This window comes from Grosmannia clavigera (assembly GCF_000143105.1).
Source record: "Grosmannia clavigera kw1407 unplaced genomic scaffold GCSC_89, whole genome shotgun sequence".
NCBI classification, from domain to species: domain Eukaryota; kingdom Fungi; phylum Ascomycota; class Sordariomycetes; order Ophiostomatales; family Ophiostomataceae; genus Leptographium; species Leptographium clavigerum.
This window is the reverse complement of record NW_014040569.1, coordinates 528,268-554,006: the sequence shown is the minus strand read 5'-3', so window position 1 is coordinate 554,006 and position 25,739 is coordinate 528,268. Positions and strand designations below refer to the sequence as shown.

At 53.4% G+C, this 25,739-nt stretch overlaps 11 protein-coding genes across 11 annotated transcripts; 6 read left to right on the top strand and 5 right to left on the bottom strand.

Annotated features, from left to right (window-relative positions):
- Nucleotides 1–1,182: 1,182 nt before the first annotated feature.
- On the top strand, nt 1,183–2,354 carry CMQ_5707 (uncharacterized protein; the record flags this gene model as incomplete). The annotated part of the gene is made up of 3 exons (XM_014313294.1): nt 1,183–1,674; nt 1,725–2,084; nt 2,325–2,354. 3 exons carry the CDS (start codon nt 1,183–1,185, stop codon nt 2,352–2,354), a joined length of 882 nt encoding a protein of 293 aa, XP_014168769.1.
- A 211-nt stretch (nt 2,355–2,565) lies between these two features.
- CMQ_5749 (uncharacterized protein) lies at nt 2,566–2,976 on the bottom strand (the record flags this gene model as incomplete). The annotated part of the gene is made up of 1 exon (XM_014313336.1): nt 2,566–2,976. The coding sequence occupies one exon, from the start codon at nt 2,974–2,976 to the stop codon at nt 2,566–2,568; it is 411 nt and encodes a 136-aa protein (XP_014168811.1).
- An 835-nt stretch (nt 2,977–3,811) lies between these two features.
- CMQ_5611 (uncharacterized protein) lies at nt 3,812–4,490 on the top strand (the record flags this gene model as incomplete). The annotated part of the gene is made up of 2 exons (XM_014313198.1): nt 3,812–3,953; nt 4,006–4,490. 2 exons carry the CDS (start codon nt 3,812–3,814, stop codon nt 4,488–4,490), a joined length of 627 nt encoding a protein of 208 aa, XP_014168673.1.
- Nucleotides 4,491–4,628: 138 nt separating this feature from the next.
- CMQ_5656 (tyrosinase) lies at nt 4,629–5,853 on the bottom strand (the record flags this gene model as incomplete). The annotated part of the gene is made up of 4 exons (XM_014313243.1): nt 4,629–4,835; nt 4,902–5,461; nt 5,520–5,667; nt 5,725–5,853. 4 exons carry the CDS (start codon nt 5,851–5,853, stop codon nt 4,629–4,631), a joined length of 1,044 nt encoding a protein of 347 aa, XP_014168718.1.
- On the top strand, nt 5,023–7,684 carry CMQ_5740 (s-adenosyl-l-methionine-binding protein; the record flags this gene model as incomplete). Its single annotated transcript, XM_014313327.1, has 5 exons — nt 5,023–5,332; nt 6,436–6,972; nt 7,026–7,373; nt 7,430–7,585; nt 7,653–7,684. 5 exons carry the CDS (start codon nt 5,023–5,025, stop codon nt 7,682–7,684), a joined length of 1,383 nt encoding a protein of 460 aa, XP_014168802.1.
- A 2,386-nt stretch (nt 7,685–10,070) lies between these two features.
- On the bottom strand, nt 10,071–11,969 carry CMQ_5759 (uncharacterized protein; the record flags this gene model as incomplete). Its single annotated transcript, XM_014313346.1, has 2 exons — nt 10,071–11,165; nt 11,226–11,969. The coding sequence occupies 2 exons, from the start codon at nt 11,967–11,969 to the stop codon at nt 10,071–10,073; spliced, it is 1,839 nt and encodes a 612-aa protein (XP_014168821.1).
- A 774-nt stretch (nt 11,970–12,743) lies between these two features.
- Nucleotides 12,744–14,976, top strand: CMQ_5486 (c6 zinc finger domain containing protein; the record flags this gene model as incomplete). Its single annotated transcript, XM_014313073.1, has 3 exons — nt 12,744–12,786; nt 12,851–14,322; nt 14,377–14,976. 3 exons carry the CDS (start codon nt 12,744–12,746, stop codon nt 14,974–14,976), a joined length of 2,115 nt encoding a protein of 704 aa, XP_014168548.1.
- Nucleotides 14,977–15,342: 366 nt separating this feature from the next.
- On the top strand, nt 15,343–17,254 carry CMQ_5535 (ankyrin unc44; the record flags this gene model as incomplete). Its single annotated transcript, XM_014313122.1, has 3 exons — nt 15,343–15,713; nt 15,770–16,234; nt 16,300–17,254. 3 exons carry the CDS (start codon nt 15,343–15,345, stop codon nt 17,252–17,254), a joined length of 1,791 nt encoding a protein of 596 aa, XP_014168597.1.
- A 231-nt stretch (nt 17,255–17,485) lies between these two features.
- Nucleotides 17,486–18,902, bottom strand: CMQ_5556 (alpha-ketoglutarate dependent xanthine dioxygenase; the record flags this gene model as incomplete). The annotated part of the gene is made up of 4 exons (XM_014313143.1): nt 17,486–17,872; nt 17,937–18,145; nt 18,206–18,419; nt 18,483–18,902. 4 exons carry the CDS (start codon nt 18,900–18,902, stop codon nt 17,486–17,488), a joined length of 1,230 nt encoding a protein of 409 aa, XP_014168618.1.
- Nucleotides 18,903–19,282: 380 nt separating this feature from the next.
- Nucleotides 19,283–20,449, top strand: CMQ_5618 (alpha-ketoglutarate dependent xanthine dioxygenase; the record flags this gene model as incomplete). Its single annotated transcript, XM_014313205.1, has 2 exons — nt 19,283–19,388; nt 19,443–20,449. 2 exons carry the CDS (start codon nt 19,283–19,285, stop codon nt 20,447–20,449), a joined length of 1,113 nt encoding a protein of 370 aa, XP_014168680.1.
- A 177-nt stretch (nt 20,450–20,626) lies between these two features.
- CMQ_5799 (carboxylesterase type b) lies at nt 20,627–22,478 on the bottom strand (the record flags this gene model as incomplete). The annotated part of the gene is made up of 2 exons (XM_014313386.1): nt 20,627–22,145; nt 22,207–22,478. 2 exons carry the CDS (start codon nt 22,476–22,478, stop codon nt 20,627–20,629), a joined length of 1,791 nt encoding a protein of 596 aa, XP_014168861.1.
- Nucleotides 22,479–25,739: the final 3,261 nt, after the last annotated feature.

Sequence of the window (25,739 nt, the reverse complement as noted above, 5' to 3'; positions counted from 1 at the left end):
TACGCCTGTATGGTGCTGTGACATCGAAGTTTGTATGTAATCCCTCTCTGTATTCACAGGTACTCATCCGGCATCGGGATCAGAGTCTCGTTTCCTGCTGCACACATAGCCGGATGCTCCTCCGGGAGAGCCTCAATGTTCTCCATCCTGACATCGGAGCACTATCCTTTAGATTAGTCTCAACGATACTACTTTTAAGCCCAAGCAAGGACCAGCTGGGAGAAACGAACATGGTATTGCACTTCCCCCGTTTTCGGGTCCTTCGCCTCAAAGTACATGACGCCCATCTCGTGGGGTACAGTCTCGAATGGTATCGTAACATTTACGCACAGTTGGCCAGAAGGATGGATGGGCTCATTCTGCAGAATTACTTTGGAGAAGTCATATCTTTTCTTCGGCACTCTGCTCTGTGTATAGAGGACTGTCACCAGATCCCCAGGATGGCCGGAGAACGAGAGGAAGGTGCGTGATTGCCGGGCGTATTGTTGGGGATTAAGCGTTATTTCTCCTGCTCCGTATCAGTTCATGCCCCAAAGGAAGAAAAAGTGCCAATGGCAACGTACGACAGAAAGGGCTGTACGAAGCCAACTCATCCCGGGTCTTGGGATTTCGACCGCGGGACATCCATGGGTACTGAACGTGAAAGCCAGCGTGAGCGGCAGATGTGAGGTTGATACAAATTCCAAGGGTGAGGAAAAACGTGATTGCAGCGAGGAGAGAAGACATGGTCGGCAGTTTCCAATGGACAGAGGTCAAGTTGAATGCCGAGAGCGAGCAGACAGCCGGAGCAAGATGAAGTACGGAGCACGTGCGGAGCACTTCATCCTCCGGCGGGCTATTCTGGATTTAGCAAGTCCCTTCGGATCTTTCCTACCTGCCAAAAAGGGCTGGCGTTGGCCCGCAGAAGGATGCGCTTTTGCCATCCGGTCGCCGAAAGGCAGAACATGGCGTATTAGCGTGATCCTTTACTCCGCCGACCTCCACTTTTATTGATCGGTGTAAATTCGTCCGTAGAGTCTCCACATTCCCTTTTGGGCTGGTTGTCTTACACGTGTCCATCGTCTGTTTCAACCTCAACTTCGACTACGGCCACGACGTGACCCTCGCCCTCGTCTCTCGCACTCGCCCTGCTCTTCTCCTCTTTAATCTGTACTGCACTGCTGTTATACCGCACCCACAATCATGTTTTCTCCCAAAGAAACGCCCGTCTCCTCCGCTGCGTATGCACCCCTTGCGCTACACGACGATGGCGAGCGCTCCAACTCAACTCTCTCTCTGGAGAAGGGCTCATCCTCCGCAGACGAAAAGGAGCACTCTGGTTTATTGACGGAGGCCTCTGACGACGATTTCTCTGCCCTTGCATCATCCAAACCCTCCCAGCTAGCTCTGCCCAAGCTTATCCTCTACTTCTCCGTTGCTGTAGCGTTGCTATCCGTCGTGAACATTGCTCTACTTCCCAGTACGCTTGCAAAGCACTATGCCTACCCCTACTCGGAATCAGAAGTTCAAGCTCTCCCTCATGGCGACTTTAGGCTGGGATTGGACAGGGCAGCAAAACTTGTCCCTCGTCCCTTGGCTTACCACCGTGCTTGGCCGGACAAAATTGCACGCGTGAGCCGGAAGTTGAAGAATTCCGTCTATGGCAATGGAGTCCAGGTCTATATTACTGTCGAGGTTCGTGTCAAATCCTTGATTCTACATGAGCCTTCGTACTGACATATAAGGACTCGACAATCCTGCGCTTTCCCATCCCCAAAGAAGGCGCCAAGACGTGTGCCATTTCCTGGACACCGCCTCCTGAGCTCTCTGCACGTGCCAAGGACCTTACAACAAAGGGAGATATCACGGAGATTGAAGTCTGGAATCTGATCGCGCCATCGGTCAAGGCCACCAAGGACACCGAGGCCACTGTGGACAAGGTCGACTACGATACCTTGTCGTATTCGACCATTCCCGTGCGTGGTGAGCTGCTCGGCACGCTCAATCTGACAGTCAAGCCCAACAGCACAACTGTGGAGTTTGCTTGTCCAAGCGACACAAATAGTCTCGTGGTGGAGATGACGTGCCAGCGCGTGGCATGCCATGTAAGCTATCTGCAGATCGATACGGTGCCGAAACTTGGGATGGAGTTGGTCAGGAAGACGGATTAGTTAATCAAACATTTTATAATTGAAGCTCTTTTTAGATTACGAAGGAATGGGGCGAGTTTGGGGTAGAAACTGTTCTACATGCAAAAACTTGTTTCACTCCTTGGTTCGTATTATACCTATCGGATAGGCACGAAATATAATAGCAATGCTAGCTAGGACAACATAACTACTCAGAACACGCTGTTTGTGATGCGCCTCAATTAAAGATCAAGTCTTCGCCCCAGCCCTAGCCGCTGTACAAGATTCAAGGAAGAGATACTCGGGTAGTACGCACGTATATGCAGAAACAATACTGGAGATACGGCTTTGCGTGCTATTGTCCAATACATACAGGTGTGGTTGGATTGTTCATCTATGGATATAAATGTGTGTGCATGTATCTCTGAACCTTTTAAACATCCTTGAACTTGAGACTCTAGTCTTCATAGGCATCCTCATCTGCAGCTCCTTTGGCGTACTGGTGACGCTTCTCCAAAGCATCCTCATCAGCTGCTCCTTTGGCGTACTGGTGGCGCTTCTCCAAGGCGTCCTCGTCTGCGGCTCCTTTGGCGTACTGATGACGCTTTTCCAAGGCGTCCTCATCAGCGGCTCCTTTAGCGTACTGGTGGCGCTTCTCCAAAGCATCCTCATCAGCTGCTCCTTTGGCGTACTGGTGGCGCTTCTCCAAGGCGTCCTCGTCTGCGGCTCCATGGGCGTACTGGTGACGCTTCGCCAGTTCATCCCCGCCACCGCGAGACAAAGCCATGGCAGGAAGTGCCACGGCCTGAACGGGGAGGATATTCAGGCCGAGGCTAGCGAGGCCGAGAAGAGCAGTAGCGAAATGCATTGTTTTTGAGAGTTTGGTAGTTTGGAGATGAGGTTAAGTGTATGAGTTCTTTCTTAGAGGGAATGAAGAAGTGGCTTGATGATCGGATGTTTTTGTTACAGCTGGGAATACCCTTGTGACCTTTTATCTGTCGAGAAATCACAATCCGAAGATAACCAATTTCTTTCGAGAATGATCCGTTCACCCGTAGGATTATCAGTGCCTGCTATTGTCTCGCTTGACGTTGTCCGAGTCGGCTTAAACCTTGTGCCTACCTACTCGAATCCTATACATTGCCCCACAACGAACCCCCGGGATAATCTTTTTAGCGTCTCTTCGGCAACATACCCCTGCAAGATAGTCTCAACGCTACACCGTCTTTCGCGATCGGCAGCAGCCAGTAAGCTCCGGACGTTCCTTCCATACGACGTATGCCCCTGGCTGCAGTAGTCCAGATCCTTTCAGCCCGAGACAAACTATGTGCTCACATTAGCGCATCGTTTTCTCCAACGCTTGCGCTTTGTCTTCTATACACCTCCTTCTTTGGTCTTAAGTTCTGCTTACTCGGCGATGTAAAGCCGAGGATCACGATCCTCATTGACTCAGCTGTTCGAGACCTACCTCTTATCTTCTTGCTAGTATCGTACCACCTACCGGTTTCGATCCTGATCGTAAGGTCTTCACGGAAGTCTGTATCCTCGGTTTCTCCAAAGGCATCGACTGCAATCTAGCGAGTTTACTAGTGATCTAGACGGAGTCGACATAATCCCCAACTGAAAATCTTGACAGGTACCCCTCCTTGTCTCCTGCGCTCACCTCTCTCTGCTTCGTCAAAGCACATTCTGTCACCACTGCCATGATTTTTCTCAAGTCTCTGCCCCCTCAAGCACGTGGCCTGTCTCTCGGCCTGCTCGCCGTGCTGAGCATATGCCTTGTCCTGAATCTGGGCGCCTTCGTCTTCCACCTCCGCATCTTGACGCGTGGAACGCGGAAACACAGTATGTCGTATCCTATGTCCCAGACTGTCTCCTTTTCCCTGACACACTGCAGCGTATCTCGAGGGCGATCGACCCCACGCGCTCCAGCTCAGGCTTCGGACCCTCCAAGCTCACTTCCACGACGACGATGAGCACTACGAGATAGACGGAGCCGCGGCTAAGTTTGAATGGAGATCGATCCGGCCGCCTGGCAGGGGATTTGTCTTTTTAGGAGAGGAGCGCTTGCCGTTCGGTGTGTCGATGTGGCACCAAATTCACTGCCTCGACCACATCCGCGGGGTGCTGGTAAACGGTGACGATGGATCGGATCATACGGCGCACTGCTTCCATTACTTACGGCAAGCCATTCTTTGTGCAGCTGACACAACCCTAGAGCCAGGAGGTAGGGCCATGAAATTGCCCAACGGGGATATAGTTGCACCGGACCACGGAGATGTGCATATGTGCCGGGACTGGAGACAGGTCTATGACTGGATGGCAGATCAGTACAAGTTGTGGACGCCGGACATGTTTGAAAGGTTCAATGAGACTAGCTAAGTCAATATACGGAGATTATGAGGATATAGGATGAGGATACGAATAATGTGATGGCGATGTATAGAACATGCGTCGTATGAGACGTATTAGAAGTGAACATTATCGTGGAAATCGTATTTTCGTATATCTATAATCAATCTAGTCGTCCTCGTTTGTATATTGATAACACAAAGGCCAACTCTTAGTATCGAAAACCATACTCGGCGTCACTGGCACACTCTGCACGTCGAAAGACATCCGATGATCTGCATGTGCGTTGGGGTCGTAGCGTTCATCAGTCATATTGTGCGGACGTGTGGGCATGCCAGAAAAGGCGGCAAAGTTGGACGGGTGGTGGTGTTGCCACTGCAGTGCGGTTCAGTAAGTCAACGCTTTTACTTTTCTCGAATGCAATCATGGGCTCAGGCTCACCTCGTTCCACAGCCGGTCGAGCTGCGCATGATGCAGCCAAAAGAGCGGATCGTTCGGCGTGAAGCTAGCCGTCATTCCCTGGCATTTCTCTTCCGGCAGAGCTTTGGGACAGTCTCCGGCCATGTCGCCCCCCACGAAATTGTGTACGTGGTCGTGCATGCGTTCCATAGCGTCCTGGAACCGGAAAAAGTCGCCCGTCGTCTTCTCGGTCGCGTTGCGCACAAAGTCTGGGCTGAGTGTGCTGTTTTGCGGGCGCTCACCTTCAAACCAGCCGGTGATGAGCGTGAGATTCCTCCTCAGCGGATGGGGGATCGGCCACGAAAGCGAGAAGTCCCCCTTCTCGCTGGACGAGGCAAAAGCACCGGTGGTGACGGTACAATCCGCCTCGGGCGAGGAAGCACAGTCCCCCGTGCCGCCGAGTCCGTACTCTGGTGAGTCCTCAAACACGGGCGAACTGAACAGATCAGCATGATCTCGCGACCAATCCCAGTAGGGTGTTGGCCCTCTGTATCCGCAAGTCTCACGAAGGGAAGTGTCGAATAGGTATGTGAACCAGCGGTCTGTGTGAATGGTAAGCACTCTATACACGTTCTGGGGAAGGGAAAGAACGTAACGCACGCCACGGCAAGAAGTAGGCATTCCCGTGGGCGCTGTGCTCGAGGGATGCGTGTGCGTAAGAGAAGTCGTCGTACAGGCTCCTCTTTCCTTCGAGAACCGTCCGGTTCGTCGTGAAGGAAAGCCGTTCGTGATGTATGCTTGTCAAGCACTACCCAGATTAGCAACGTAGGTGTTGTCTTGGGGCTTCTCGGGGAATAGGATGCACCTTGACAGCTCCCACCCATTTGGCTTTCTCGTCATTTGTCAACGTCCGCCATTCTTTGCGTATCTGCAGCTTTCTACACTTTATCGGGTTTCCCTCGCCCCATGGGAGGACGGCGACGATGGCCAGCATGCACGTGAACCAGTTCGAAATCCCCATGACTATCGCTGAACCAGGAAGCGGAAAAAAGCAGTTACGGAAGAGAGACAAGAGGACGCCGTAGATGCAGTAGTACACGAAGCCCGAATAGGCAGTTCATTACGGAGTGATTAGTACAAATAGGTGCCCCACCGCATTTTCGCCAACTTTCAGCTAGCCGTTATGTCTTGCTTTGCGGCAGCTAACTCTGCTCCTTCACGATGCCCGCAATCCTATGCTTACACAAGTGGAGCCCTTGCACTTTCTGATCGTGCCATTCCCCTCTCTCTTCTCCTATTGTGATAGCAATAGCAAGGACCAACCTTTCCACTGTTAGTACTTCTTCCCTCTCCACCCTCGTCGCTTTTCTCTCACGTCCACCTTGAAGTCACAATTACCACGCCACAGACATGCGTTCCTCAATCTGCCTCTCCGCAGTTTCTCTCCTCTGCATCGTCTCGGCATCTTTGTCCGATATCCCAATTCTCTCCCCAATCTCTGGGAGTACGGATGCAATACAGGTCGCGATCAGCCCTCCACTTAATGACACTCTCATTCCTATCTCCCGAGAAACAGTCGAAGCTTCTCCCGAGGCCGCGAAGCCCATCAAGCCTGTCCAGGCACTCGGAGGCAGGAAAGTAGAGAAAACGCGTCTCCCAAAAGGATTGGCGCACGCCATCAACTCCTTCGAGCAGTATCCGTACCTTGCCGAGCGCGGGCTGCAGCGGAAGTATGCTCGGTATGCCAAGCAGCTGCCTATACAGAGGGCAGTCAGCAACAAGCTGGGCTATCCTTCCCATTTTGAGGCTGCCCGGAAGGGCATCGAGGTAAACACGCAGGTCTTGGACCAGATCGCGCTGATTGCGCGAGAGGATTATCAAACCGGCCAGGCACTGCTGGAAGACCAAGACAATGCCGAGTTTGGCTTAGTCAGCGGGGTGTTTGCGCACCTCTCGCGCGACTGGAGCTCACAGGGCGCCAAGGAGAGAGGGGCCGTTTTCCCGCCTATTTTGGAGGGACTTGCGCAACATTTTGGCACAAATGCGCAAGGGAAAAAGATTCTCGTCCCTGGAAGCGGCATGGGAAGACTGGCAAGCGATCTAGCTGATCTCGGTGCGTCTTGCATTACCTGAATTGGAATTGCAACCTCTAACACTGTCTTTCAGGATATGATGTTACAGCTAACGAGATGGATTACGGCGCCATCTTGGCCTATCACTTGCTGGCAAACCATACTACTGAGCTGCACCAGCATACACTGCAGCCCTTTGTAAGCGACTGGGCGCTGCAGACCAAGTCCTCCGCACGCTACGCCTCTATGACTGTGCCAGATCACCTGCCCAATCCGGCCGTTAAGCTCGTCGAGGGAGACTTCCTGGAGATGTTCCCGGAGGACGGAGAATTTGACGCTGTCGTTACACTCTTCTTCATCGACATGGCCGACAACGTGATCAACTTCCTAAGCAATATCCATCGTCTTCTCAAGCCAGGCGGCGTATGGATCAACCTTGGACGTACGTTTCCGTGCCTTTCTCCTGTTGTGTTTACTGAACGAAACTGACACACAAAGCACTGAAATGGGGATCCTATGCTGCTCTTCAACTTTCCACTGAGGAAGTGCTCCAGCTGGCAGATCTGCTCGGCTTCGATGTGGACCATACGTCCAGGAAAAACGTCGACAGCTTGTATGGTGCCCAACAGGACACATTGCTGAAGTTTACTTATGGTAAGTTCCGCCGTTACTTTGCTTCCCCTTTTTAAAGAGGTTCACGGTAGGTTGCTAATACAGGCAGTTACGGAATTTTGGTCTGCGTTAAAAGTGTAACTCGCTATGGTGTCACCGCTGTGCCGATGCGATCCGCTGATGGGTACCTGATAACCCCGCTTATAGTATCCAATCAGAGCCCACTGAATTGTTGCGCGGTGGTGCACGGACCACCTCTAGTGCAGAGTTTTCAGCCCAGACTTCCTCTAGCTTCAGATCTGTCTTCCTTCTGAATACAACGATCTTCGCCTCATCACATTGCGACTAAAGAAAGTCTACCGATAATATGATTTTAGAGTTAACAGCTCCAAGGATCGCAAGTAGAATCAATATCATAAATTTCCATGGAACTAATCTAATAAAGGCTAGGGCCGGACTCTAGAGACTGTGTGCTATGGCATATAAGTAGGCAGAGGCCAGTGTGCATCCTACCCCGAGCACTAAAACGAGTGAGCAAATCTAAGGCGTTCCCTAGAAAACTCGATACAGCCGAGGCAGTGTGCGGTCAAGGTCGGCTGTGTAGCGTTGTCGTAGAGGGTTTTGGTAATACTTATATACATAGTTACGTTAAGCTATTCACAAAACGCAGTTAGATACCAGGCTTAGAAGAGGGCTAGGCCACGTTGTTCGTCTGATCAGACGAAACTAGCCACCCAAACATCCATACAACGGACTCCTTTCCGACCCCCCACACTCTCTAAACTCGCCTTGCACGCGTCTCGTAACGCAAGAACCACAGCTCGTTCCCGTTCATCTTCCACTTTCTCCTCTACTTGCTTTTCGAAAGAGGAAGAAAGGCACATGGAAACTTCCCATAGTCCATCCAGCAACCCGTCACCGGGTTGCACGCGGGTCTCATTCTCTAGCTTCCAACCGGCAGCCACTGCCAAGTCAGCTATCCGCGTTGGTCCTAGTACCGTGCGGACGTTCGATTCACTCTTTGGTTTATGGCACTCTAGCGCTGCCTGGGTAAGCGCAGCCAATACATGAGGCTGAGCAGACTGATTCGTCGCTCCCAACGACCATTCCGCAAGGAGGAGACGTTTGCTGTGCTGCTTGAGAGCACGGAAGGTGGAAAGAATAAGCGACGGAGAGGAAAAGTACCAAAGACTGTGGGTTAGTACTGTTACGTCGAACTCTTTGCTCTCGCTAGATAAAGGGAGAGAGGCGAGGTAATCTTCAGGTGCTTGTTGCACCCATGTAATTCGTCCACCTAGCGGACCTTTTGAGATATGACCTTGTGCTTGGCCGAGCGTATACGGAGAACCTGTAAGGGCCGTTAGCTGGCTAACTTGCACAGTTGCAGCTTGCTGCGTTTATAAGAAAAGGAGAGAGCCCCACCATAGTCCAAGTCCGCTGGATCAACGGCCACGACCTTTCCTTGCTCGCCTACAGCAGATGCAAGGACAGTTGTGCAGTCACCCTGCCCACATCCTATTTCCAGCACTTTGAAGCCATCGGCGATGCTCCAATGCTTTAGGAGATCCAGGCGGTGAATGGTTTGGGAGTGCTGAATTTTAAAATCAGCTGGATCAGGGTTATGTAGAGAGAGACGGGCGATAACCTCAGCGTCGAGTTGAGAAGCCATGTCGTAGATAGATACTGGTATAAGACGGTTGAGTGGGTTGCCTAGCTATGTATTGTAGCCTGGGGCTCGGAGTTTTAGCTTTGATTGTAGTTACTAAGGGACAGAAGATAGGGTTCTTTATACCGGACGCCGTAGCATTGCTCCGTAGACTCGTTGGTGCAAATGCATGTTTAGCTTGGTGTCGAATCAAGTGGGTTGAAAGTTGTAACTCTAGGTCATGGTGAAGGGAGAGCTCCACTCTACTACATGGCAGAGTGCGACATGACTCATTTTGAACTGACTCATTCTAATCAGCTGCTTTGAACAGGTATCAGACATCTTCTTATTCGCAGATAGGCCTTGCCCACTACGGAGAAGTCTTTAAGATGTTGGTTATATGCCCGTCCCTCTTGGCGCTGTGGCCGATTCGATGACAAAGATGGAACCCATTCTACGTTTAATCCAGCCCCGCTCATTCCTTACGGCCATGTTTCCCACCTACCCGTTTAGTCTTCAATCCTGCAGCGCTACCCCATTAAAATGCCCAGGATTCTGGTCAACTTCAGCTGAGCTTGTCTCGGCCTTCTTATCTCTAAAGCACCTACCTCTTTGGTCCTGGTTGTAAGACAGTAGGACCACAGGATTACTACGCCGTATACGGATGCACTGATTTGAGCAGGTGTGTATGGACAAAGGGAACCTTGAGTGACAGGGTGCGTCTTTTACATTGAACAGCTGTAGAACAGCGGATGTCTGCTAGAAGAGAACCCCTTGCTTATATAGCTGTTGCCTCAATGATGAGGTATATAGAAAAGCGTATTCCCTTTAGCTCCGCTCTTTTATCATCACTGGTATAGCATCTCATGTCCCTATGCCATTTTAGCCTCGTAGAGATGCTTCCTCAAACCCATGATCATAATCCTCGCCGACAGTCGTGTCAGCAGTCTTCACCTCCGTGTCGAGCTCAATATTGTCGCCTTGCAAGCGAGTGTAGCCTGTACGCCGCCGCCACATATAAGCACCCACCCCTCCCGTCAGCACGACAACTGCCGCAGCTCCAACACCCAGCACTATCAGAGTTGTATCTGCCCCGGCTGACTGCAAGCCCACCACATTGGATGCCCGCAGCACGTTGCCATCCTTGTCTAGAGCTTCCGCCCAGGCATACCGCCGATTGGTGGCAACCAGCATCATGGCCGTCTCAAAGCCGGTTCGCGGTGATCTCACAAGCAGATCCCCAGTGCCTATCCTGGTGGTGGCGGTGGTGTTCGTATGGGCGACGCGGATCAGCCACTCCTTCACTTCGGTCGCTCCATTCCAGCTGACATATGCGGCCAGCTGGCCGTGCTCGTCCCGCTTGATAGCCATGGCCGGATCCCAGTACGGCGTGGCCGTCCAGTCCATCTTGTAGGCGCGGTAGTTGCTGAGCGCGTCTTGGATCTTGCTCGTGTGCCACGGCGAGAACTGCACGTCAAGCACGATGTCGCCCGAGGCCGTGTGCTCCGTGAAGCTGGGGCAATGGCCCCAGCCAACGAAGACGTTGCCAATGTCGTGGCCAGGCCCGGACACGGGATCGATCACCTGGACGCTGCCCTGGCTCAGGGACTGGATGCGCGCTGGATGAAGGTACTCGCTCAGCAGCTGCACCGTCGGCGGCGAGGCGGTCTCGTTAATGGTAATGTGCAGTCCGCGCGAGCAGTCCTCGACGCAGGTTCCGCGGCTACTCCGCTTCGAGTGGTAGTTGTCGAATATGGTCATCTGTGTCTCGTTGGTCCCGGCCACATAGTGCGCGTGGTGCTGCCAGCGCATGTGGTTTAGCAGAGGCCGGCTGAGGCTGATGCCTTTGGGCGGCGGCAGCTCGCTGAAAACGTTCTTTCGGCCACCCAGCTTCCATATGATCTCACCCGTCCGCCCGTCGATTAGAAGGAGCGAATACAAATGGCGCATCGACAGCAAATAGTTGCCTGCTTTCGTCTACTTTTGTCAACACAACGTCCCTAAACCTTGGAAACAAAACGGATCTAAACAGCCTACCTTTTGGATGCTGTTCAGGTGGTATGGGTCCCAGAGTCGGGTCTGCCGCTCCATAGACTCTGCCGGGTCGATGTGGTCCGAGGCCCGCCAGTCGAACAGCACCTTGTTCGTCTCGAGCTCGATCTCCTGGAAGCGCGAGTCGCGGATGCTGGCATCTTCTAGGCGGCTTAGGACCGGCCAGCTCAGCGACTCGGCCGGTAGCCACTCGACCGTGGTCACCAGTGCAGACCCGTCGCCGGTAAAGGCAAACTCGTGCAGGTCCATATTGTTCGGGTTGTCGGCCGTGATATTGTAGGCTAGGCGGTAGCTGTCGTCGTAGGCAAGCCCAAACCCATTGCCAAAGCCGCCATTGTTCTGCCCCTCCCAAAAGGTAAGGTAATTCCGGCCAAAGTTCTGCTGGATGCGCGTCCCAAAGACGTTTGCGAAGCTGCGGTTGACAAACACGGTGCTTAAATCGTGGGCGTCGATGATGAGCGGCGACGAGAGCTGTGATCCATCGTGGCCATCATGGCGCATGAAGATGTGCGATCCGGTCTGCGACACCGCCGCCTTGTTCCATGTAGTCACCTGCAGCACTGGAGCAAACTGGTCGATGGAGTGGAACTGCTGGAACGGCCGGTGTCCTAACTTGCCGGCGTTGTACTCGGCATAGTCAGTCGACGTGAGCTGGCCAAGGGCAACGTGCACGAGAGCGACGGTCAAAGTGGCGATGCACCCATATACTCTGGAAAACGATACATTCATGGTCTAATTGTGTATCCAGACGGCGACATGCTGAACCGAGCCTTGTCGAAGAGGGCTGACAGGTGTTTTTGACTCTAACATGGCATTACTCTCTAAAGATGATGGAAATAATATAGTGGATAGGAGGTGGCCACGGCGCGAACAAGAAAAAGGAGAAGCTCTGTGGTTCCTAACCCTCATATTTACACGTCAGTGGTGACGACGCAGTACGGAGCCCTCATTTGCCACGTGGAGAAACACGTGACGTTCAAAAGTCCAGCAGAGGTCCTCATAATCTCGCTGAGATTACGTAGTACAATCCCGTACTTCGTACTCCGCTCATGCGATGTAACGGCGGAAGTGAGATCGACATGGTACGGTCAAAGCAGATCAAGCCGATAGGGCAATTAAGGACTGAGATGTGCTTGTATAAGTACGAAAGAGGACAGGCATTAAGGCCAGGAGCCGGCGAGCTTGAGTGCGAATTCAGCCTTGAAAACGAACATAACTTTACTGCGTCAGATTCTTGTACAAGTAGTGTGTATTCCCGGAACTTGAACGGAGTAGAAGACTGCAAACAAGAATTCACTGAGTCGTAAGATGCAATTCAATCTTCTGTCAACCAAAGGCCGTACATGGTCACGTGACATGTGCTCATCTTCGCGGGTGAGTTTTTCCGACCCGTCCACACAGTTCACGATAAGCGCCCCAAAGCCGGTCGATTCGACCTGTTCCGATCTCCAGACTGTTTGTCTCGCAACCGCACCCGCTGACAAAAGTGGAATTAGTGACAACATGCAGCCTCGCGTATCGCAGCGCCCTTCGCTTGCATGTCGTGGTATGTGGTTTAAGACTGTGCTGCAGTGTGTTGTACCTTGCGACCCTGACGAGGATTTCTGCAGAATGCACGCGTAGGAAGCGGAAATGCGACAAGAAGATCCCCTGCTCGCGCTGTGTGCGCTTGAGCCTGCAATGTGACCGCGAGGTCATATATCTCCGGCGCCACATCAGCCAGAACGGCTCGGAGATAGCCTTCCTCACATCGTTGCGCGAGGAGCTCCAGAGCCCTAATCCCAGCAAAGTCGCAAAGGCCGTGCAGAAAATCACCGAGAGGATCGGCCTTCTCCACTCGGGTCAAGCCAAGGAATCGCCCAGCAGATCAGACGTCGGCTGTGACATTCTCCAGGAGCTGCCCAGCCCAGACAAAAAGGCCCAGTCGGAGCTGTCGGATGTCCCAGACTCGCAAGCCGAACCCCAGATCGACCCTGACGGCCAGGATTCTCTCATCGTGACAGCTCTGGAGCAGATCGCATGGGGCCGGAACTACGGCAACTGCTACCCGCATCGCCGTTGTGCTTGTCATCACAACCGCAGCTGGTCCGAGCTGTCGTCTATCGACAGCCAGTCCTTTCAGTTTGCCCGCTCCCCGTTTGCCGCCACGCTCAATCTTCCCCACCGCGATCTAGCGAATGTCCTCATCTCCTTCCACACGGACAATGTTGCCTGGCACCACAATTGCCTGCACTCGCCGACTTTTCTGCAGCAGTGCAACATCTTCTGGAACACGGGAGAATGCGACCAGCTCCAGTGGATCGCGCTCTACTGCTCCGTCCTTGCCACGTCGCTGTTCTGCCTTCAGCATAGCCCAAAGTATCACGATAAATACGGATACGCTCTGGGATCTGTGCCTTATTCGGCGCAAGAGCTGTTCAAAACAATGCTGGACATACTCTACGAAAGCAACTTCTTGCAGAACCTATCGCTGTATTCCGTACAGGCCATTGTCATCTCCACGGAAGTTGCCCACAACCTTGGCCACAGCCAGCTCAATGCGACCCTTTTCAGTGCAGCGATCAGGATAGCCGAGTGCCTAGGAGTGCACAAGATCGGAGATCCGAAACCGGACATTCTGGCCTCTGACGTTCCGCTGCCTCGGGAAGAATGGTATGCCATGTTAGAGAGAGAGGTTGGGCGCCGGGTCTGGCTGCAAATGGTCATCCAAGATCACTTTGCAATCCCGTTTACAGATTCCTACGGCATCTATCCTGCGCAGTACTCTACCAAAATACCCAGCAACGCCAACGACGCCAACCTCAAAGCCATGCCCGATAACATACCGACCGTCAGCACGTATACACGTGTCCTATCATCGATTGCCGATCTCATGCCTGAGCTAGCCGACGGCATGGGCCCCTTGAAGGAGCGAAAGTCAGTACGTAGGCAGTACGAACATGTGTTGGCAATGGACCAGAAGATGAGACATGTTGTGCGGGCCATCCCTCAGTTTCTTCTGCAGGCCAACCCGCTTCTCGAGGCCCAGATACCTTGGCTTGGCATAGCTCGCCAGAGTCTTGCCGTCACGGCCGCCGAAAAGGTACGCATGTTGTCTCCAGTCTGGATATAATGAGGCTTGTGACTAACCATTCAGATCATCATGATTCACCGGCCGTTCATGTTTCGGTCCTTTCAGTCACCGGCGTATGCGCCTACCCGGCGAACGTGCGTCTCGGCATCCATGACAATCTTGCGCAACCACAGGAGCATTACCGAATCGGGCGAAGTTTCGCTGTGGACCCATACGGCCTTCTGTATCACGGCAGCCTTGATTCTCTGCTTTGAAATCATCTGCAATCGGGGAGAAGACCACGCAGACGACCTGCATAGTCAAAGAGCCATGTACGGAAATGCAATTGATCACGCGCGCCAGTACTTGACAAGTCGTACTGGCGACGTGCTGGCCCAGCGTGGTGTGCTGCTGATCAATGCCATCTTCTCGGGAGTTCCTGGAGAAGCCCAGGCACCGGCCTCAATCAGCTTTGCCGATGTTGTCTCTCGTTTCACCTTGGACTGGGCTATCTTGGGCCTGAATAGCGAAATTCAACAGCAATCGGCGGAATCTCCGGTTGACTTGCGGCCTACACTTCGAGGATCACCTAGTGTGCATGGGGCTGGCTTCAGTCCAGAGTTTGAAGACTTTGATGCCTGGTTCCAGCATATCTTCTCCACCGGTGCCGAAGCGTTTGAGTAGAGAGAGTTGAACCGCCACGGATCGTCAGTGGTGGATGGACGAAGACACGACGTGCAATACCTTAAATCTATTTTTGCTCGGATGACCTGGATTGTGCCCTTGACGCTTACTAAGCAGAAACATGTCATATTCTACATGTTTTCGGCAAACCCCAAGGAGACTCTCCGATGTTACATTGTGCAGCACTCCGCAGTCGCACTCAGCCTTGCGCGGGGGAGACAGCTCCGAGGGTGTCATCCGTTATGTATGTCCTCGAACCCCACCAGCTCCAACCGTGCCTGTTCTTTTGGAGCATTTTCCTTTGCGGCAACACAACGGTCGAATCTAGTGGCATTTATACAGCGGTCCTGTATCGAGTGAACAAGGATGCTGGGCGACTTGCATTCTTTGCTGGTGTTTGCCAGCGAGGTATACGACCAGTACAAGACTCTAGGCAGAGAAGCCACGGAATTGAAGCGCCGTGTCAAAATATTGACACGGCTGCTGAAATCGTACAACGTTATGGTCGGAAACGCAGACAGATCGAATCTACTCGGCCCTGGTGAAATCGCCACCATGCGCACCATGTGCCGCAGCCTTCGGAAAGCTCTCGAACAAGCTGATGAGTTTGTCAAGCGGCTGAAAAGACATGTGAAGGCGATGATGGCGCTCATCAACTCGCCTGCATGCAGGATATTGCTCGAAACGCTGACGACGCGAAGTACCGAGCTGACTGGTTTTGCCGTGATTCTCAACTTGTGAGTATACCTTACACCCGCCTCTGGTGCTCTGCCTCCATCGCTAACGCAACCAGATGTATTCTGTTGGAGTCGAAAAAAGAAAGCCGTGTGTACGAACGCGTCAAAGCCGCAAATATACCTTCATCAGCCCTGGACTTCACCCGTGATCTGCTGATGTCAGGAAAATACATCGACTTGACCTTTCCCAACGGTAACACATCTCTCCATTACGCGTGCAGGGCCGGTGACCTGCCCCTGGTCCGACTGCTTCTCCGCAATCAGGCAGACCCGGGCAAGATGACCAACGATTTGCAGAATTCACTACACCTGGCCGCAGCCAAGGGGCGCATCGACATTCTTACCGCGATCCTCGCCCACGTGGCCGATTACCGGCCGACAGAGATGACCGTCCTATTAGAGCAGGTGGATGGCCATCAGAATACGCTGCTGCACGCGGCATTGCAAGCCAAGTCGCTTTCGACAATCGAATTTGTTACCAAGCAGCTGGCCGATGCCGGCTGCACCAACACCATCAATGCGTGCAACAAAGACGGCTCCCTACGGCGCTACATCTTGCGCTGGGACTGTCTAACAGCCTTGACAGTGGCGGCTGGATCGCCCGGCGTCTTCTCCGGACGGCTAAGCAAGTCAAGATTGCGAAAATTTTGGCGATCCTGCTAGAGGCCAAGGCATCCATTATAGACAATCGCGGTGAAGGGGCCGTCACCGGCCGGACGGTGCTGCACACGGCCGTCAAGGAGCAGAAGCCATATGCAGTCAAGGCACTTCTGGTAGCAGTGCCCAGCCTCAAGGACGCCCGTGACAGCGCAGGCCAGACGGCCCTGGAGTTGGCGGTGGAAAGCGGCCAGGTGGCCATTACCAAGGCACTGCTAAAGGCCGGATCACCGATCCAGACGCACAAGAAGGCGGACACAACACTGCTACACATGGCAGCCAAGACGGGCAACGAGCGTGCTGCGCTCACGCTGCTACATGCCGGCTTTCCAGGCCTCAACGCGCAAGACAGCACCGGCCGAACGGCGCTGTATATGGCAGCGGAAAGGGGCCACGTGGAGGTCGAGCGTGCCTTGCTGGAGCATCGGGCATCGATCCGCATCGGACGCTTTGAGGACAGCAAGACGGCCCTGCACGTGGCGGTGGAAAATAATCATGTGGACGCGGTTCGGGCGCTCATCACGAGGCGGGCGACCATTATCGACATCTGCGACAACTCTGAAAAGACGGCTCTGCATGTGGCCGCAGCTCGGGGCTTCGTCAGAATCGCCAAGCTCCTCGTTGCCGGGAGGTCGACGGTGGTGAACGCCCGCACCGCCACCGGAAAGACGGCTCTGCACATTGCCGCGGCCAAGGACAGGCCTGGCGTCATCGATGTCCTGGTTGATGCCGGAGCCTCTTTGAAGCTACTGGACGAAAATGGCCGCTCAGCCAAAGACATGGCTAAGAACAAGAATAACTGGGCGGCTATGGCAGCGCTGGCCAAGGCTAAGCAGGAGCGGGAAAAGGAGAGAAAGGAGAGAGCAAGGAGCAGCCATAGCTAGATAGCTGGTTTGCCTTTGCATGTCGTTCTACGATCGTTGTGGCTGTGGTCAGGTTTACTATATTCCCGTTGCCAACCGAAGATGTGGTCCTAACATTGCATATTCATGGGCATAAAGGTTGTAAAAAGTGCATTTACGCTCGGTTATAAAGTAATGGGTAGAGTATATCACGTATTGTACCGTTACGCTATCCTGTCAATACCGCTATTTCTCAGAAAACAAAATAACCAGTTAGTTTCCCCTTGCAAAGCCCGTCTCGTTCACTCCGGGATACTTGCGGAAAGCCTTGGGGGCAGTGCCGCTCGTCATCGTGCACTGCCACATGAGCCGCTTCTTGGCCTCGTCTTCCTTGTACTGGGCCAGCTGCCCGGTGATGCTGTGCATGACGCCCCTATTGTGAAACACGACCAGATCACCGGCTTCCCACCGATGGGCATAGATATTCTCCGCTGCCCAGATGCGCTTCTGGAACCCGTACACAACGTTGCGGACCTCCTCGACGTCGTCAATCACCGACTCTGCGCCCGTGGCCGGATCTCTCGTCGTGAGCTTGTAGACACAGCATCCGTGCACCTGCAGGAACGGCCGATCAGGGTTCAGCGGGTTGCGCCACACCATCTGCGTGCAAGTGTCAGACACAGTTATTTGAATCGTCGCCGTTTCAGGGTTGCTCGAAACTTACCGGGTGCTCAGCCACCTTGTCCCAAGACCAATCAGACAAGGCTTCGATCGAGGTCTCCTTCCCCATAGTAGGAATCGTCAGGCCATCCTCAGAAGACTTGCAGTGCCGGATGAACTCGTAAGCCTGTGGGGCGTATGTCACTGTAGTGTTCAGGGCAAACTCCTTCTCTTCAGGCGTGAGCAGCTCAAAGGCTCTCGCTCCGGAAAAAACTAAGACGTTCGGTCAGCGGTGTGGCACGAAAGGAAAACAGGAAGCGTCTGTCAACATACAGGCTGTAGCACCGGCAGCGATTTCCTTTTCCTTCCCATCGGGAAACTTGAGCTTCTGGTCCGGCAGCTCTGGAACCTTGACAGCATGAAGAATGGTCACTTCACCCGGCAGGCGCTCGTAGAAAGGCGTGTCCATGTGCCATCGGTATGGACGGGTATAGCCATCATCCAGCTCCTGCTTGGACAACGGTTCTTCATGGAAAGTGGTATGATCCTTGCACTTGTTAGCAGAACAGATACTTTCAAAAAGCGCGTTGCTTTGTCGCTTGGCTCTTACCAGATGAATCACCTCCAGATCGTCGAGGCCCTCGTAGTTCTGAAACTTGCCACTTCCGATGATTCCCACCTGTGGTGCTCTCGGGATTCTTCCCGCCTTGTACGCCGACAGAATGTTTCTCGGGTCACTGACCGCCTTCTCGCCGGCCGAGTGAATGTCGGATGCAGAGGGGTCAAAGACCTTTGTCAGCTGAGGGAGCGTCTTGGGATCAATGCCGGTCTGGTTGCGAATCACAATGACTTGATTCTCAAACAAGGCTTGCCGAAGCACATCCTTGTCCTCCTCAGTAAGAGACTCGACGTCAATGATGGGCACGGTTGAAGACAAATGGACTTCTGCTCCAATAGCAGAAGACTGACGAACATCGGCTGGGAGCTTCTCGAACCACAGCCCTGCGGAGGATGTCTCACGTCCCGGCATTGTGCACGTTTAGGATTGGTAGGTGATGTTGGCGAGATGAGGGCAAGACTTGTCTGGAGTGGTAAACTTTTGAATTCAACAAACTTGAAATTCCAGCAAACATTGACGTCCATATATACCCTTCCAGTCCAAGAAATCCGGCTTCTCCGGTGGACTAGTTTTGCAGTCTCGCCCGCTGTGATAGTTGCCTTGCGTACATGCGTACAAAACAGGGGCGGATAAGTCCAAAATCTCGCCCGCCACCCATTAAAACGGCGGGTGGCCGCGTATTTCTCATCCGCACATATGCAGATCCTCTGTTGTATAAGAGCAATAACAGAAGCTGCGGTTTAGAGTGCCGCAGACGAATCTGGCAAGACAAACTCGCAACCGAAATAAAAATGGGGTCCGTTGGAATTGAAATGACACCTCTTCCCAAGCCTTTCCCTGGATCGGCCGTCGACTTTGGAGTCGAGCTATCCGGAATCGACGTTGGAAATCTCACTGGTATGGGTTTCTATTCCCTCTTTGGTTGTTTCTATGGTACTAATGTCCTTGCAGATGACACATTTGCCATTATTCGCTCCGCTCTGTACCAACACAATGTAGTCTTGATCAAGAACCAGCACTCACTGTCTTCGCGTGTTCAGTGCGAATTGACCTCTCGATTTGACCCAGACGCCAACGTTTACAGCCATGGAAAGAGCATCGACAAGCGGAGTGTCCTGCACAAAGACTTGACGACCATCCCGTCTGAGCCCAAGGTCCAGGTGATCGGACACGGCTCTGTCAAGTCATTTGAAGGGCTGGAGGATCTCAAGCTCACGCATCCGCATCACAAGAACTTTCACAGGCATCCGATCCCGGCCGAGGACGATCTCCAGTACACACACTTTTACCGCTGGCATATCGACTCGGCCATGTATGATCTTGACCCTCCTCTGGTCACTTCGCTGTTCGCAGCTAGCGTTCCCAAGGGAAGGCGCCAGATCTGTCGCTATGATGACGGCAGTGGAGAAGAGATGGAGCTTCCACTGGGCACAACGGCATTTGTCAGCGGCTACAGGATGTACGACTTGTTGTCCGAAGCAGACAAGGAGTTTGTCCGAACCAGCACAATCGAATACGGGGCGCATCCATACATTTGGATGAGCAGGGCTAAATCCAGATCCAACGGACTCGGACTGCTGTCAGAAGGTCTAGAGCTTCCCGATGACGAGCTCCCAGCCATCGAGTGGTCGAAGATCAGGCGGTATCCCATGGTCTGGAAGAATCCAGAGACTGGAAAACTTGCTATGATGGTGTACCCAACACCAGTCCGCAAGATTCATCTGCAGGATGGAACTGTGATGGATGAGCTGGAACAGGTCAGAGAGACCATCTACCGTCTTCAGCGACCAGCCATCAGCCCCCAGTTTGTGCAGACAGTAGACTGGCAGGAGGGCGACTTGGTGCTGTTCAACAACCACGGGCTTCTGCATTCTATCACTGGCGCGTTTGCAGAGAACGAGGTCCGTCTCTTCCGGCAGTGCAACATGGCAGCAAGCAGGCCTCCTCTGGGCCCATAGGGAGCTTACAAGATACTGGATTGAAGAATGTTGGGAAATAGTAATAAAGAGGGGTCAACCCTACATAAGAAGTGAATCTGCTCAAAGTAGAAAGGTGTACAAGGGAAACGAATTGGGTATAATTAACGAGGAGAAAAAGTCCAGCTTTTCTCTCCAAAAGTCTAGAATAGCTTGTAATCACAAGAAAAAGCCGGCAGTGATGATGGAAAATATGGCAGTAATAACGGAGTAATGAGCGGGCCAAGCAGCGGCAGCATGGCATCCGGCACTCTTCTTCTTCGTCGTCGGAGAGCTGCTGGCAGCAGAGGCAGAGGCAGTTGCCGTCAGGTTGCCGCTGGCATCGAGCCTGACAATGGAGGCCTCGACCTGATCCCAGAAATCACAGCTGCTGTAGTTGATGTATCCGGTAGAGACCTGGCCAGCGCCGACCAGCAGCCCTGTACCGATGCCCTCGTTCCAAGCAGGCCACCTGCTGCTATCCTTGTCGGTCGTGGGCTGGCGGGTAGCAGCCATCCTTGTCCAGGCACCGAGCATGAAGGATGCGATGTCGTCCTCGGCCGTCGTGAGATTGCAGTGGCCGGAAGGCGGTGGCAAGTTTCTCGTCAGACCCAAGACAAAGGGGATTTCGGCCGTGTGGGTAGGGCCGAGAATTTCCGTGTCGGACATGCCGGGAAACCAGGCACACGATGGTGTGTGATCGAAGAGGTAACCGTACGCCTTGATGCCACGCGAAGCCGCCGAGATGAGGGCACGACGGGCCGGACAGGTGTACCGGACGTGGGACATGATGCTGACCATGGCGAAGTAGGCAGTGGTGGCATTGAGGGCCTGCAGGTCTGCCGGGATGGAGCTTTCAAAGGAAGCCAGCGGAAAGGTCTTTTCGATAGAGTCAGCCAGGGCGCCGAAGTTGCTCGTCAGGAACTGTTCGTAGCTGTCGGAGCCGAGCTGCAGGGCATGGGGGCCGTACTGGTCGACGACAAAGAGGGAGCCGTCCTGGGTGTTGCTGCCGAGAATGCTGGGCACCTGCACGCCCGCTTCGGCCGGCTGTCGGGGCACGATCGTGCCGTCGACCACGGGGCCCCAGGTGGCTCCCTTGCCGGCGTTCTGCAGCAGGGTGTTGGCGGTGGGCGGAGCCGAGGCACCATCAACAGCGAGCTCGACAGTCACGCCGGCTGAATGGAGTGTTGCCAGAGGAAGACCGCGCAGACAGGCCACATCGGACGGCGTGCAGCCGACAGCGGCGGCGAACTTTCGGTTCCAGTCGACGACCTCGCTGATGTTGGGAATGTTGCGGCCACCACCCGACTCCATGGCGGCAGCAGACATCAGGGTTGTGGCCTGGGGCAGCGTGCTGAGCACAAAGGTGTCCAGCGCGCCGGCTGACTGGCCAAACACCATCACGCGAGCTGGGTCGCCACCAAAGGCGGCAATGTTGTCTTGCACCCATCGGAGGGCGGTCAGCTGGTCGAGCGTGCCGTAGTTGCCGGTGAGGTTCGCCTCCGGGAGGGCCAGGAAGCCAAGAGGCCCGACACGGTAGTTGATGCTGACCATGAGCGAGTCCACGGCAGCCAGACAGCCCGTGTACGTCGGCTGGGAAATGCTTCCGCCCTCGTTGCTTCCGCCGTAGATCCAGACCTTTACCGGCAGCTTGGACGAGTCCGTGGCGTTGGCGGGAGCGTATACGTCCAGGAAGAGACTGCATGCGGCAGTGCGCCGGTCAGCAAGGCCGTCTAGAAGCCCGTAGCAGATTTGCTTACCAGTCCTCCTGTCCTCCTGCGCCGCTGAACTGGGGACAGCTGGGGGCGCCTGTCTTTGCTATGAGAAGACCGCTGCCATTGTACTTTGCGTCGTACGGTTTGGGGACAGAGAAGCGTTGCGGGGAGGCAGCGTAGGGAATAGATAGAAACGAGACCACATCTGAGCGGACACACGTGAGGCCCTCGATGGTGCCGTTGGCGACAGTGACTTGGGTTCTCTGGGCCGACGCAGCGGCCGCCAAGAGCACGAGAGACAAGAAGAAGATGAACATTGGGAAAAAACGGCTGGCGGCTGGATGGGGAGACGATACAGGGATCAACTGGAAGAGGAAGGCGGCAAGCGCCCGAGCTGGCTTTTGTACGTGGAAATCAGACGACGAAGGCTATGCTGGTTTTGGCCAGCAACAGCTGCTCGTATCGTGAGAAAGCGGGACGGGGCAGTGCTGCCGACAGGGCAGTGCTGGAGAGACGGGACTGCCAATCGGAGACAAGGGAATTCGGCAGAGGTCGAAGCCATTAAGCATGTTCGTGAAATTGGGACTCTAGGCTTATGAGTATGGAGTCTGGACTGTTCCGTTTCCATCCAAAATCTCTTTTAGTGTCTTTTGGCTAATCACCCGTCAGTCTAGCTTCTTCCTACTAGTGCGACACTACTCCATGAGCTCGTATTCCCCAGTGACTTTGTCAGGGGCAGCGAGTGGGAACGAACGGAGTACGGAGTATACTACCCCTTTTTCAGAGCCATGGGCCGCTATCCTACACTAACGACTGATGCGTCAGCAATGGCTCGAGGGCTGTTTGACGGCAAATAATGGGCCAAATATGCGGGACCTAACTGACGAGTTGCTTTGAAGATGAAGAGAAGAATTACAAGAGAGATAAGAGAGAAGAGAACTCTTTGAACACAAAAATGGTATTGTTTACGATGCTACTCACGCAGTATAGGCTGCCATGAAGCTTCTCTCAGGCCATCTGTATACAGACGAGTATATGCAGAATGTTCCTTCGGCCGGAGAGCGTGCCCCGGATGGGCAGAGTCTTGCCCCAGTCACTTAGCACCAGACTCTGAGAAACAACCGGCTCCAACATGGACCGCCACTGACGAGAGACAGCAGCACAATAGGAAGCCGCCATGGCACTTTCCGTGCAGTCTTCTTCCGCCCGGGCTGCACCATAAGCTGCTATAAGGTGAAGTCTAGATGGGGGTGTTAGGCAGGATAATGTGGCAAACCATAAAGAAGTGGGCGATAATGATAAAAGCTACAACTTTGCGATGAGACTTTAAAGAGCATAAAAAGGAAGGGAAAAAATATGGGACAAAAGAACAAAGGAACAACAGAACAAAAAAAACATATTATAATCAAAGTCACGGGGTCCCTGTTATTGCCACTCGTGCAGTGGTCTGAATAATTTAACTGTAGGCCAACCCACATTGTGGTGTCGGTCCAAGCCGACTACTGCACTTCTATCAAAAGAGATTATGGGATGGCCAAAGAAGGAGAGACAGACGACCTGAATCTCCAAGTTGTTACGGGTTGTTATTCTGTCGAGCAGAAACAGTGATAAAAGTGCGTTGTCATCGCCTTCAACGTACATTTAATTGTCATTACCACTGTAACCTATAGTAAGCATGATTATATAACTTACTCAGTTGTCAACCGAGTAGAAGCCTGTGGCGAGTGCTTTGCGATGTCTTCAAGATAAGACCAGGTGCCCCCATCTTGCATCAGCTACTTGAACTTGAATGGGTTGCAGTACTATTACTATCAGAAACACCACACGGTCTTCATGGTGAGCCTGTAACTCCATGCTGTACTGTATACGATGTACACAGGCATGCAAATGGTGGCCGCCTCTATACCAGGCCAAATAGCAACGCTGTCAAACAACAGCGACGGGGAGTCTGCACAACTGCAACCCATTCCGATACTCCAGCGAGCTGGACGCTCGTCATGGCCATCTTACGAACTGCTACCTTTCATGTGGTGGGCAGGTGGACCGTATTATGGAATATCCGGCCCGCTATTTGTTTTTACAGCTCGTGACTCCGACAAGATTCCCGAATGGCTTCGGGCGCGAAGACAGAACACAAAGAACTGCAAGTTCCATCGGCTGCCAGATGAAATTCTGGACATCATCTGTGCTCGAACAGACGCCAAGACACGATACCTGCTCCGACAGCTATGCGTTCTATTTCTCCGGATCGTTTCCAACTGGACCGGCAGGCACAAGAGTCGAAAGTGCCGGAAGTGGACAATCACCATCGAGACCCGGATTTTCAGACAGTTGTCCTGGCCGGTCTACTACCCGTTTCACCACTGTGATGATTACCTTGGCCGCTATATGGGCCCTTTCATGGCAAGGCGTTACAATGCCCTCTCCTACTGCCGCGAATGCCGCGACTTTTGGTCGAGCGACTACTTTATCGGAATACTGCACAGAGCTTACCAGCGGCTGTATTGCTCCGGCTGCGATACCAGACACTTCAAGCTGTTGTTCTCGGCGGCCCAGCGCGTCACTGACAGCAAAACCCGCATCTGTATCGGCCGGGAAGGCAGTGTCCGATTGTGCGCCCACTTGGCACTGAGATGGGATGCCTTTTTCATGCGCAAGTCAGATGCGAGGGCAAAAATAGAGGCCCTGATCAAGAACAAACCACCAAAAACTTTGTCCCAGTATGTGCCAGCCAATCGCCTGCTTTGCAGGCATGGATCTCACGGGGCTAGATTCAAACCCGCTCGGTATCCGATAGACGGCCCAGTTCGGCTAATCATCTACATGAACCGCTCTTTGCAACAAACGGCCAGGCTGACCTGGGTTGCTGCGGCATTCGATCTTGATCCGGCCATCCCGGTCACCCGGCAGCAATTGCGCGATTTTCTCACCTCGCGGAGGAGCCTCTTCGACCACACCCTTTGTCCACACGTCTGCCTGGTCGATCTTCTTATCGTCTTTGAGCCCGGCCGGTGTGCGTGCTTTGACGACCCAAACGTCTCTCCCTGCCAGTCCATAGCACAGTATCACCAATGCAGAGGGAACCAGAACTTGGGCATGTGCTGTCGATGCCGATCGCTCGAAAATAGCTCGTTTGTTGGCCGGTTTTCGCTCGATGACTTCTCTACTTCTCGCCATCATACTCGGTATCAATGCTTCCACCAATACAACTGCGGACAATGCGACGCACACTATTCATGGGTCTGGGATCGGGACCGTCGCGTGTATCTGCGGCACAGCCGGGCTATCACAAATATTTCGCCATGTGACAAGTTCTGGCTTTCAAACCTAGATCCGGCATCGTGGAACTTTCAGCAAGACGAGCAACTACGGCACACCACGTGGTGCCACAATGATGGCTGCCGGACAACAATATGCTGGACGTCCTTGGTGTCTGAGCAAAAATGATTACTATACCATTCTGCTCTACGTATCGTTAGAACAATTCTATAAGGGTTGGACAGTTCCTGCTTTTTAGGGCACGTGGGGATTGAACGAATGTGCATCATAGCATAGAGTTGAAATTGCTATATATCAGC